This window comes from Salmo trutta, chromosome 38 (assembly GCF_901001165.1).
Source record: "Salmo trutta chromosome 38, fSalTru1.1, whole genome shotgun sequence".
Lineage (NCBI taxonomy): Eukaryota > Metazoa > Chordata > Actinopteri > Salmoniformes > Salmonidae > Salmo > Salmo trutta.
In genome coordinates, this window is record NC_042994.1 from 27815762 (window position 1) to 27828622 (window position 12861).

Consider the following 12861-nt stretch of genomic DNA (forward strand, 5'->3'; position numbering starts at 1 on the left):
GCATTACGACCAAGAATACGACTTTCCAGAATTGGATCCTTTGTTCGTACCCCCAGGGCTCGTCGCCGACGGTAGAGAAGAGATATTCCGAGTGGACATCTAGTCAGACTCAGGAGGCGGGCACACCATGTACAAAGAAAAATAATGCAATTTAACCATTGATGGATGGTGACGAAAATAATGACATCACCAGTAGTCATGTTAAAGTTTTAAACGTTTTTTTGGTGGAGTTGATGTATTTACATGTGGCTGTGCATTATATGATGCCTGAATAGGAAGCATAGTCTAATCATGACTACTGGTTTTCTTAATAAATTCTTGATCAAAAACTGCTTTGGGTTTCATTCCAAATATCTACTTGCATTGCTTGGTATTGTATTCGCATAGTATGAGACATAAATAATAACATTTAAGTAAAATAAAACAAACAGTATTATCCTGAATTCAGAAGTGAATAACATTTTTGTTATCACATCAACAAAATCTTGCAGAATGTACCTGTTTTCAGTATAGAACGTTGGCTAGCAAGCTACCGATCTGTCTGAATCAGTAGCCTTGTGTCGAACGGTCCGGTCCACTAGATTATACGTCACGCAAGAAACAACTTGAAAAAATCATCTGCTGACTAGTTTGGGTGACGCAGTTTGGGAAAATGTTAGTTACATTGTTTATTCTTGCTAACAACTTCATAAAAAAGCATCTTCAAAATTACCAGATCTGTGTTTACTGCCCCACAGAAGGCATTTTGCCATGCTGTCATTGTAAATAAAAATGTGTTCTGAGGCTGCTGTTCATGCTGGGATTGTTGATTGGCATTTAAGTATGGTAAACTAAGAAAACTCATTTTTATAGTAGATTTTGATCACACAATATACATTGGACATATTCATTAGTAAACACCACACCTTTTCATTCCATGTCATTTATTTCACTACTTTCACAGGAACTTATGCTACACTGTCTACAGGAACTTATGCTATACTGCCTACAGGAAGTTATGCTACATTGCCTACAGGAAGGTATGCTATACTGTCTACAGGAAGTTATGCTACACTGCCTACAGGAACTTATGCTACACTGCCTACAGGAAGTTATGCTACACTGCCTCAAGAAAGTTATGCTATACTGCCTACAGGAAGTTATGCTACACTGCCTACAGGAAGTTATGCTATACTGCCTACAGGAAGTTATGCTATACTGCCTACAGGAAGTTATGATACACTGCCTACAGGGAGTTATGCTATACTGCCTACAGGAAGTTATGCTATACTGCCTACAGGAAGTTATGCTATACTGCCTACAGAAAGTTATGCTACACTGCCTACAGAAAGTTATGCTATCTTATACAGTGAGGAAAAAAAGTATTTGATCCCCTGCTGATTTTGTACATTTGCCCACTGACAAAGAAATGATCAGTCTATAATTTTAATGGTAGGTTTATTTGAACAGTGAGAGACAGAATAACAACAAAGAATTCCAGAAAAACGCATGTCAAAAATGTTATAAATTGATTTGCATTTTAATGAGGGAAATAAGTATTTGACCCCCTCTCAATCAGAAAGATTTCTGGCTCCCAAGTGTCTTTTATACAGGTAACGAGCTGAGATTAGGAGCACACTCTTAAAGGGAGTGCTCCTAACCTCTGCTTGTTACCTGTATAAAAGACTCCTGTCCACAGAAGCAATCAATCAATCAGATTCCAAACTCTCCACCATGGCCAAGACCAAAGAGCTCTCCAAGGATGTCAGGGACAAGATTGTAGACCTACACAAGGCTGGAATGGGCTACAAGACCATCGCCAAGCAGCTTGGTGAGAAGGTGACAACAGTTGGTGTGATTATTCGCAAATGGAAGAAACACAAAAGAACTGTCAATCTCCCTCGGCCTGGGGCTCCATGCAAGATCTCACCTCGTGGAGTTGCAATGATCATGAGAATGGTGAGGAATCAGCCCAGAACTACACAGGAGGACCTTGTCAATGATCTCAATGCAGCTGGGACCGTAGTCACCAAGAAAACAATTGGTAACACACTACGCCGTGAGGACTGAAATCCTGCAGCGCCCGCAAGGTCCCCCTGCTCAAGAAAGCACATATACATGCCCGTCTGAAGTTCGCCAATGAACATCTGAATGATTCAGAGGACAACTGGGTGAAAGTGTTGTGGTCAGATGAGACCAAAATGGAGCTCTTTGGCATCAACTCAACTTGCTGTGTTTGGAGGAGGAGGAATGCTGCCTATGACCCCAAGAACACCATCTCCACCGTCAAACATGGAGGTGGAAACATTATGCTTTGGGGGTGTTTTTCTGCTAAGGGGACAGGACAACTTCACCCCATCAAAGGGACGATAGACGGGGCCATGTACCGTCAAATCTTGGGTGAGAACCTCCTTTCCTCAGCCAGGGCATTGAAAATGGGTCGTGGATAGGTATTCCAGCATGACAATGACCCAAAACACACGGCCAAGGCAACAAAGGACTGGCTCAAGAAGAAGCACATTAAGGTCCTGGAGTGGCCTAGCCAGTCTCCAGACCTTAATCCCATAGAAAATCTGTGGAGGGAGCTGAAGGTTCGAGTTGCCAAACGTCAGCCTCGAAACCTTAAGGACTTGGAGAAGATCTGCAAAGAGGAGTGGGACAAAATCCATTTACATTTACGTCATTTAGCAGACGCTCTTATCCAGAGTGACTTACAAATTGGTGCATTCACCTTATGATATCCAGTGGAACAACCACTTTACAGTAGTACATCTATATCTTTTTTTGGGGGGGGGGGGGTTAGAAGGGTTACTTTATCCTATCCCAGGTATCCCTTAAAGAGGTGGGGTTTCAGGTGTCTCCGGAAGGTGGTGATTGACTCCGCTGTCCTGGCGTTGTGAGGGAGCTTGTTCCACCATTGGGGTGCCAGAGCAGCGAACAGTTTTGACTAGGCTGAGCGGGAACTGTGCTTCCGCAGAGGTAGGGAGGCGAGCAGGCCAGAGGTGGATGAACGCAGTGCCCTTCTTTGGGTGTAGGGACTGATCCCTCCTGAGATGTGTGCAAGCCTGGTGGCCAACTACAAGAAACGTCTGACCTCTGTGATTGCCAACAAGGGTTTTGCCACCAAGTACTAAGTCATGTTTTGCAGAGGGGTCAAATACTTATTTCCCTCATTAAAATGCAAATAATTGTATAAAATTTTTGACATGTGTTTTTCTGGATTTTTGTTGTTGTTATTCTGTCTCTCCCTGTTCAAGTAAACCTACCATTAAAATTATAGACCGATCATTTCTTTGTCAGTGGGCAAACGTAAAAAATCAGCAGGGGATCAAATACTTTTTTCCCCTCACTGTAGATGTCCTAACCGACTTGCCAAAACTATAGTTTGTTGACAAGAAATTTGTGGAATGGTTGAAAAACGAGTTTTAATGACTCCAACCTAAGTGTATGTCAACTTCCAACTTCAACTATACGTTTGGTAAACTAAAAAAACAGAAGGAAATACCACACCTTTAAAATCCTACAGGAAGTTATGCTATACTGCCTACAGGAAGTTATGCTACACTGCCTATAGGAAGTTATGCTACACTGCCTACAGGAAGTTCTGCTTTACTGCCTACAGGAAGTTCTGCTACACTGCCTACAGGCAGTTTGTCATGTTGAACTGGGATCACCTGGGGAAACATAACAAGGTGCCCATTCCTGCGTGCAAAAAATTACAAAAAGAACGCAAGACACACCAGAATGGCTTTCCAAGACTTGTTGAGTGTTCCTACGTGGTCTGTTCTCAGTCCTGACTTAAATCTGCTGAAAAAATCAGAGAGAATCAGGTTTAAATATCGCTGTCCTTCAATAAGCAGTTTTGACAAAGAGTTGTGAAAAGTTGGTAGAATCTAAATGAAAATTATTCTAAACTGTAATGGCTTCCACCAAGTATTAACTCGGGTAGGTGACGGAATACTTCAATTATGATATAAAACAATAATAATTGTAGAACATGTTCAATAAAATCTAACTTAATCCCTTATTAGATTTAATTTTAAGGGAGCAAAATGTGAAAAAAAGTTAAAGGGGGTGTAGATGTTCTATAGTCACTGTTCAGCTTTAACTATGGAGTGACCCCATGAAAAGGGATATCAGCCAACTCAGGGACAACCACAGAACACAAATATATATAGTTTACACAAATATTAGTGTCTTAGCTCTTATTGCAGGACTTTGACTGTGGTACATCACCTCCCCAGTCAACCTATTGTGTGTATTGAACATTCATATTGGACAGCCTTACCTATAGAGTAGCACCACCACCCATCAGCCCATTCTCTTCTTGACTTCAACACTGCAGTGTATTGTTGGTATAGGAGTTTTTGATAAATAATAATTCAAATTGTTAAAATAGAAGTGTATAATTATTACTTTATAAACTTTAAGATACTGTTTGCCTCTATGCAGATGTAGAAGCTGAATAGGAAAATACATTAGCAATAAATAGTTTATATTTTTTCAGATCATTGTAAGCATACTGAGCCAAATCTTAAAAATGTGACCATACTATTTATTTCAAGCCCCACTAAGATGTCACCATACTATTCCTTTAAAGCCCCTCTGACAGATATAAATCATCAGAGTGGGAAACCAACTGAAATGGAAACAATGGAGCAAATGGATCACTATCAGAGGGGTGTATTATGACATCAGATAGAACTACTCAGACATTCCAAATATCACTTGATTATCAGAGGTGTGTATTATGACATCAGATAGAACTACTCAGACATTCCAAATATCACTTGATTATCAGAGGGATGTATTATGACATCAGATAGAACTACTCAGACATTCCAAATATCACTTGATTATCAGAGGGGCTATTATGACATCATATAGAACTACTCAGACATTCCAAATCAGGCTTAATCCATGTCATGAAAGTGGATATTGATCCAACCATTTCAAAAGTAATGACCAGGCTGATGGAAACAGGATATGCCTTTACCATTTTATAAATGCAGACAGACGATTTGTTAGTTCGTTTGACATGGTGGGGTCTTTTTGTGTCAGTAAACATGTATAAGCGAGAATTGGCGGTGGAAACTCCTTTATGAGCAAATATTTATATAACCATCACATATTAGTTAACTTGGAGTCACATGATGATATGTTGTGTGGTCCTCCCACCACGACTTGGGAACCCATGTAGTTTATTAGGCTACAGATGAAATAAGTTATGAACTTCACAGGGTGGTGAAAGTGCACGTGATGAGCTTGATGCTCCTTTCCAATACATTTTGATGGTCCTATTCTGGTGACATGATGATTGATGCTTGGCTGCCATTTGACAAATAAAATAATATGGCTCTTATCCATACTAATCTCATCATGTAGGTAGCCTACCAGCACTGTAATGTGAGATGTTGGCTACAGTACACGGGACAAGAGCACGTTTGCTATTTCATGCAACAGTTTAAAACCATCAGTAGAGTTGAAAATGTGATGGAAACCCATTTAACTTGTATTTTTCATTCGGTACATGGGAATTTAACAGCAAACGTTTTTTTTGTGCACTACGTCATAACGCAAAGCCTTTAATCCGCAATAAGTCTGTTTGATGCAAACATTTCTGGTGGGAAAGCGCGTATATTGTTATATGCATATTTTAGAATATTCACATGGAAATCTGTCACACATTGCATGGAAACTTAACAACAAAGGTGGATATTGATCCAACTCCTGCTGCTTTTTCAAACCATCACACTGGGCACAGACGTCAGTGAACGTATAGTTTCTATTTACATTTCTTTGAGTTGTCAACTAAAGTGAATTCAATATGAAATCAACACAAAATGTCACCTGTCATCGGATGTTTAAAATTATTATTTTTTTAAATTTATTTCACCTTTATTTAACCAGGTAGGCTAGTTGAGAACAAGTTCTCATTTGCAACTGCGACCTGGCCAAGATAAAGCGTAGCAATTAGACACATACAACAACACAGAGTTACACATGGAATAAACAAAACATACAGTCAATAATACAGTAGAACAAAAGAAAACAAAAAGTCTATATACAGTGAGTGCAAATGAGGTAAGTTAAGGCAATAAATAGTAATTACAATATAGCAATTACACACTGGAATGGTAGATGTGCCGAAGATGAATGTGCAAGTAGAGATACTGGGGTGCAAAGGAGCAAGATAAATAAAAACAGTATGGGGATGAGGTAGGTAGATAGCCCATCTGTAAACAGCCCATCTATGTACAGGTGCAGTGATCAGTGAGCTGCTCTGACAGCTGGTGTTTAAAGCTAGTGAGGGAGATATGAGTATCCAGCTTAAGAGATTTTTGCAATTCGTTCCAGTCATTGGCAGCAGAGCACTGGAAGGAAAGACGACCAAAAGAGGAATTGGCTTTGGGGGTGACCAGTGAGATATACATGTAGGTTGCCAGTTCGGTGAAAAATAAAAAATATCTGATGTTGATGGCTTTTTACAAATCCAATCAGTTTTCCACATTAATCAAACATCATCACCTGGATTTGTTTTGTTGAAATGACGCGGACACAACATTTATTCAACCAGTGGGAGGCTTGTAAATGCCTCCCAGGAAAGTGGAACAAGGAACTCTTCATTGAGACAATGATGGAACAGCAATCCGTGGGTGAGTTGTGGTGGATATTATAAAATAAGGATCTTCTGGACTCCAAGTCAAACCAAGATTCTTTATTTCTGAGCTCAGAGAGAATAACAGAGTTACACAGCGCAGAGGAGACAGTCTGAATTCCTGAAGCATTGGGTGATGAGCACATTTCTTTATAGTTTCCTGTTCCTGGGAGGGACTTTATTCATTCAAGGGCACAGGTGCAGCTAGTTTGCAATGCAGGATGATACTCCCAGGAACAGGAGATTATAATAGGTCAGTTTCACAAGGTTAGTCACACTCAGATATGTGGACACATACAATTAACATTTTGCATTACAGAGTCTGTGATCATTTTCATTTCATTAAATCATCAGTGGACCAACAATGCAAATGTAAACAATGGAACAAATGCATCACATCCAAATATCACTTGATTATCTGTAGTGCTAATGGAATGACACTCAGATAAACACAAACACAGTCAGAGTTTAAAAAAATACCATTTAAAACAGAAGTAATCTGATCTACTTTATATTCAAACAGAAATACTCCATATTCACTTCATGTTTTCTAATAAAAAAATACATGTTTGAGTATACTTTGTACAATTCAATTTCATATGTTATAAACAGGTAAACACATTCTCAGTCAACAATATAAGACAATTGGAGCACTGTGTAAGTTCTCTGATGAATTTTAAGTCAATGTGATGTAAAATATCAATTTACACACTAGAATAATTAAGTCAATGTGATGTTAAATATTCACACTAGGAGAAGTAATTATTATCTCCTGTGTGTATTCTCTCATGTCTTTTCAGGTTCCATAAATGGTTAAAACTCTTCCCACACTGGGAGCAGTGGTAAGGCCTCTCCCCTGTGTGTATTCTCTCATGTTGTTTCAGGGCCCCTAACAGGTTAAAACACTTGCAACACTGAGAGCAGTGGTAAGGCTTCTCCCCTGTGTGTATTCTCTCATGGTTTTTGCAGTCCCTTAAACGATTAAAAGTCTTTCCACACTGGGAGCAGTGGTAAGGCTTCTCCCCTGTGTGTATACGCTCATGACCTTCGAGGGATTCTAACCGCTTAAAACTCTTCTCGCAATGGGAGCAGTGGTAAGGCTTCTCCCCTGTGTGTATTATCTCATGTTGTTTCAGGGCCCCTAGCAGGTTAAAACACTTGCCACACTGAGAGCAGTGGTAAGGCTTCTCCCCTGTGTGTATTCTCTCATGTATTTTCAGGTTACCTGCCTGGCTAAAACTCTTTCCACAGTGGGAGCAGTGGTAAGGCTTCTCCCCTGTGTGTATTCTCTCATGTATTTTCAGGTTACATACCGTGCTAAAAGTCTTTCCACACTGGGAGCAGTGGTAAGGCTTCTCCCCGGTGTGAATTATCTCATGTTGTTTCAGGGCCTCTAACAGGTTAAAACACTTGCCACACTGAGAGCAGTGGTAAGGCTTCTCCCCTGTGTGTATTCTCTCATGTTGCTTCAGTGCCCCTAACAGGTTAAAACACTTGCCACACTGAGAGCAGTGGTGAGGCTTCTCCCCTGTGTGTATTCTCTCGTGTATTTTCAGGTAGCTTTTCTGCTTAAAACTCTTTCCACACTGGGAGCAGTGGTAAGGCTTCTCCCCTGTGTGTATACGCTCATGCCCTTCGAGGGCGTCTAACCGCTTAAATCTCTTCCCACACTGGGAGCAGTGGTAAGGTTTCTCCCCTGTGTGTATTCTCTCATGTATTTTCAGGTAGCTTTTCTGGTTAAAACTCTTTCCACACTGGGAGCAGTGGTGTCGTCTTGCTGGTTTGGACGTCCCTGGCTCTGGTTCCTCTGAGTCTGGTCTTTCTCCTGCCAAAGACACTGTGTTTAATTTTTAAATAGAGACCTGAATAAAACTTCCAGATGATAAAACAGCCTTGCTACGAGAGTAAAATCTAATCAGATCCCTCAATAACCTGAGGCCAGTTAACAATCTTGGTGTGATTTTAAAACAAATGTTGTAGAGCTTCCTGGTAATTACTGATAATGTTTACATGACTTATTCATTCTGTTTTACAAGTCAGGACACAAAAAACGAAACAGTTCTAGGACACTCAAGACACAGACATCGATGGATTCCAATCGAGCAGGTGGTTCTAAATATATAACTTTCATAGCTGTATGATACAGAATGCGACCTACACACTTCCTTATACATAAAATAAGTAAAAAAGTCATTTGAAGTGGAAGTCCAAAATTTGTTTTTACGTCGAAGACACAAAGCACATCAGTAACATCTCCCCGTTGTCGAAAGGGTTCAACACATGCTGTTTAAATGGCCCAATATCTTATTTAGACGTTCACAGGTTTTCAACATTTTGACTGTCACTGATGTCATATTTTGGGTAAAGTAAAAAATAAGGTGAAATATTTTGGGGAGATGTTCCTAAAACTGATAGTAACTACAATAAACAAAAATATAATTGCAACATGTGAAGTGTTGGATGTTTCATGAGCTGAAAAAAAGATTGTATAATTCTTCACATCCCAGTTAGTGAACATTTATTCTTTGCCAAGATAATCCATCCACCTCACAGGTGTGGTATGTCAAGATGCTGATTGAACAGCTTGATTATTATTATCCCCTTGTGCTGGGGATAATAAAAGGCCACTCTAAAATGTGCAGTTTTGTCACAACAATGCCACAGATTGGCATGCAATTGGCATGCTGACTGCAGGAATGTCCACTGGAGCTGTTGCCAGGGAATTTAATGTAATCAAAACTATTAAAAACACATATGGAATCATGTAGTAACCACAAGTGTTAACTTCTTTGGGGTAGGGGGCAGTATTTTGACGTCCGGATGAAAAGCGTGCCCAGAGTAAACGTCCTGCTACACAGGCCCAGAAGGTAGGATATGCATATTATTAGTAGATTTGGATAGAAAACACTCTGAAGTTTCTAAAACTGTTTGAATGATGTCTGAGTATAACAGAACTCATATGGCAGGCAAAAACCTGAGAAAAAATCCAACCAGGAAGTGGGAAATCTGAGGTTCGGAGTTCTTTCAAGTGATTGCCTATCTAACATAGTGTCTATGGGGTCATTTTGCACTTCCTACAGCTTCCACTAGATGTCAACAGTCTTTAGAACGTTGTTTCATGCTTCTACTGTGAATGGGGAGAGAATAAGAGCATATGGAATCAGATGACTGTGGAAATGACATGAGCTCAGTGGCGCGCACTCACGTGAGAGTAGCTGCGTTTCTTTTCTTTTTTGAAGACATTGGAATCGTCCGGTTGGAATATTATGGAAGATTTATGTTAAAAACATCCTAAAGATTGATGCTATACATCGTTTAACATGTTTCTACGAACGTAAATAGAATTTTCTTTGACTTTTCGTCGTGACATTTTCCGCGCGCTTCCTGTATTTAGAGTAGTGGACTGAACGCGCAAACAAAAAGGAGGTATTTGGACATAAATGATGGACTTTATCGAACAAAACCACATTTATTGTGGAACTGGGATTCCTGGGAGTGCATTCTGATGAAGATCATCAAAGGTAAGTGAATATTTATAATACTATTTCTGAGATTTGCTGACTCCACAAAATGGCGGGTTTGGTGTCTTTGCGCTGTACTCAGATTATTGCAAAGTGTGCTTTCGCTGTAAAGTTTTTTTGAAATCTGACACAGCGGTTGCATTGAGAAGTGTATCTATAATTCTTTGAATAACAGTTGTATATTTTATCAACGGTTATGATGAGTATTTCTTTTAATTGATGTGCTCATTCTCCCGGGATGATTTTGGGAGGCAAAACATTTCTCAACATTACACGCCAATGTAAAATGGGGTTTTTGGATATAAATATGAACTTCATCGAGCAAAACATACATGTATTGTGTAACATGAAGTCCTATGAGTGCCATCTGATGAAGATCATCAAAGGTTAGTGATTAATTTTATCTCTAATTCAGGTTTTTGTGACACCTCTCCTTGCTTGGAAAATGGCTGTGTGGTTATTCTTGTTTAGGCGCTGTCCTAACATAATCTAATGTTATGCTTTCGTCGTAAAGCCTTTTTGAAATCGGACAATGTGGTTGGATTAACGAGAAGTGTATCTTTAAAATGGGATATAATAGTTGTATGTTTGAGAAATTTGAATTATGGAATTCTTGTTGTTTTAAATTTGGCGCCCTGCTATTTCACTGGCTGTTGGCGAGTGTGTCCCACATATTTGAGGTTTTCAATTTTTAAGGGTAGTACAGGCGACAGAAATTGTGTTGCATAACACGGCTTCCAGTACAATGGTAAAAAACTAAATAGATTTGTATGTTCCACACGCAGTAGCAACCATAGTGGACAGCACGAAAGCACAACATTTTACTAGTGCAAGATGGACAAACTGGGAGTTAATGTTAAATGGGGAAAATCTACAATTTCATAAGATTGGTGCTTTGAATCCTGCGTCGTTAATGTTGTTGCATGGGGAGGGTGAATCGCATACATGTGACCCAGATCAGATTACTCCAAAACCTAGGCCTGATTTGCAGGAGACAGCATTGGAATCGGGAAAAGTATTGTACACAGATGGCTCTAGTTACATGAACACAGAAGGGAACAGAGTAACGGGGTACGCTGTGTGTGATATGCATTTGGAGTAGTTCATGATTTCGGTACATTGTGGTCACCACGGGGCAGGTTAACAGCGACAGGAACACCAATAAAAATGGTCTGGAGGTAATTATTAGAAGAATATCAGTTAACCAGTAAAGTAGCAGTGGTGATTATTAGAAGAATATCAGTTAACCAGTAAAGTAGCACTGGTGAAATGTGAAGCTCATACTAGTCGTACAGATGAAATCACCACAGGTAATCGTAGAGCAGACGAAATGGGTAAGGCGACTGCCTTGGTGAGAGAAAGTGTTATGGAACCACATGTATATATTGCGGATTCCTTACGATGAGAAATTGGCTAAATTTGCCACAGGAAAGCATATTTAGGGTTGTAGATTCTAGGCTAAATGCCAGGGGAATGGATTCTAAAGGCAACACATTTAAATGATATGACCGAACACTCATTGCAAATGCAGAAGGTCTTAGGGTTTGTCTAGATCATTAGACGTTTTATGTGGTTTTATTTTTAAATACATTTACATCTGATGTCGTCTTATTCTGGAATGGGATTCTGGAATGGGATTCTGGAATGGACGAAAGGGTGGAGGGGTCACGAGAAATTAGCATTGGGGTTACCAAACCAAAAATGAACTTTTATTTTTTTTAATGTGGTATGATGGTTACAGAGAAGAGAATGAGATGTTTTGAAGAGGTATTTAAATGGATTCCGAAGGACAGGGAAAGAAAGGGAGAGGAAACATTTTAATGGTGTCACATTTTAATGGTGTCGAAGGCCCTGAATATTAAAAATTCCTAATGAAGAATGATCAACTTCATTAGGAATTAAATAGACGGGGGGTTTCATTATAAGATTCATGAGAAACACCATTCTCTATCCAAATGGTACCATTACTTTAGGAGATTATTATTATTTCTGTAGGGACTTATAAAGAGTTGTTAATTTTTGATTGAACATGTTTTTTTTAATCATGTGTTTGAAAGGGGTAAATGACCAGTTCCCTGAGGTCCTGGTTTTTGGGGTACCTATACAGTGGTACTGTGTTCAGGCTGCATATAGGAAGGAAAATATATGTTAATAAGGGATGACAGTAACTTCAAATGGACTGTGATATATGTATTGCTGATTTCATGTGGTGTTTTTGTTGTGATATAAATTTCACCAGATTGGGATCGTGGTGTGGGAATTCTGTGAGAGGTTAGGGTGCCATCTTCATGATCTGATAACTCTTCCTAGGGGTCGCCAGTAGAATAAGGGAGTATGGACTAATTTAGAAAATGATTTTTTTTAGCAGTAACAATGTTATGCTTTTTGACATTTGTGTTAGAGATGGTATTAAGAAAAGGTTAATGTCATAATTCGTCATATCGTCAATGTTTGTCTAGTTTCCTGAAACAGAAATGTAATGAACTTAACTGTTGTTATGATCTGTGTTTTTTTTCGGTTATCATGGAAGGTGACGTCAGATCGTGTTTTAATGCATGGTAGAAATAATTTGACCATAGTGTGTGTTAACCTCAAAACCCTCCCTAACTGGCTGAAGAAAGAGCGACAAAAGGCGTGCAATGAGAGAGACAGTGACCACTCCTATCTGAGTCCGAGCCATAAACCAGGGCCGGGGTGCTGAGA

The 12861-nt window shown here is 39.5% G+C and overlaps 2 protein-coding genes across 2 annotated transcripts in view; both read right to left on the bottom strand.

The window, feature by feature from the left end:
• Positions 1–12861, bottom strand: part of LOC115178195 (zinc finger protein 658B-like) — a 1063446-nt gene that overhangs the window by 973504 nt on the left and 77081 nt on the right. The gene's annotated exons all lie outside the window — the stretch shown is intronic.
• Positions 6683–12861, bottom strand: part of LOC115177892 (uncharacterized) — a 47341-nt gene continuing 41162 nt past the window's right edge. The window contains 1 exon segment of the mRNA XM_029738887.1: positions 6683–8474. Within this exon segment, the coding sequence (XP_029594747.1) occupies positions 7387–8474 (1088 nt within the window). The 3' untranslated portion in view covers positions 6683–7386.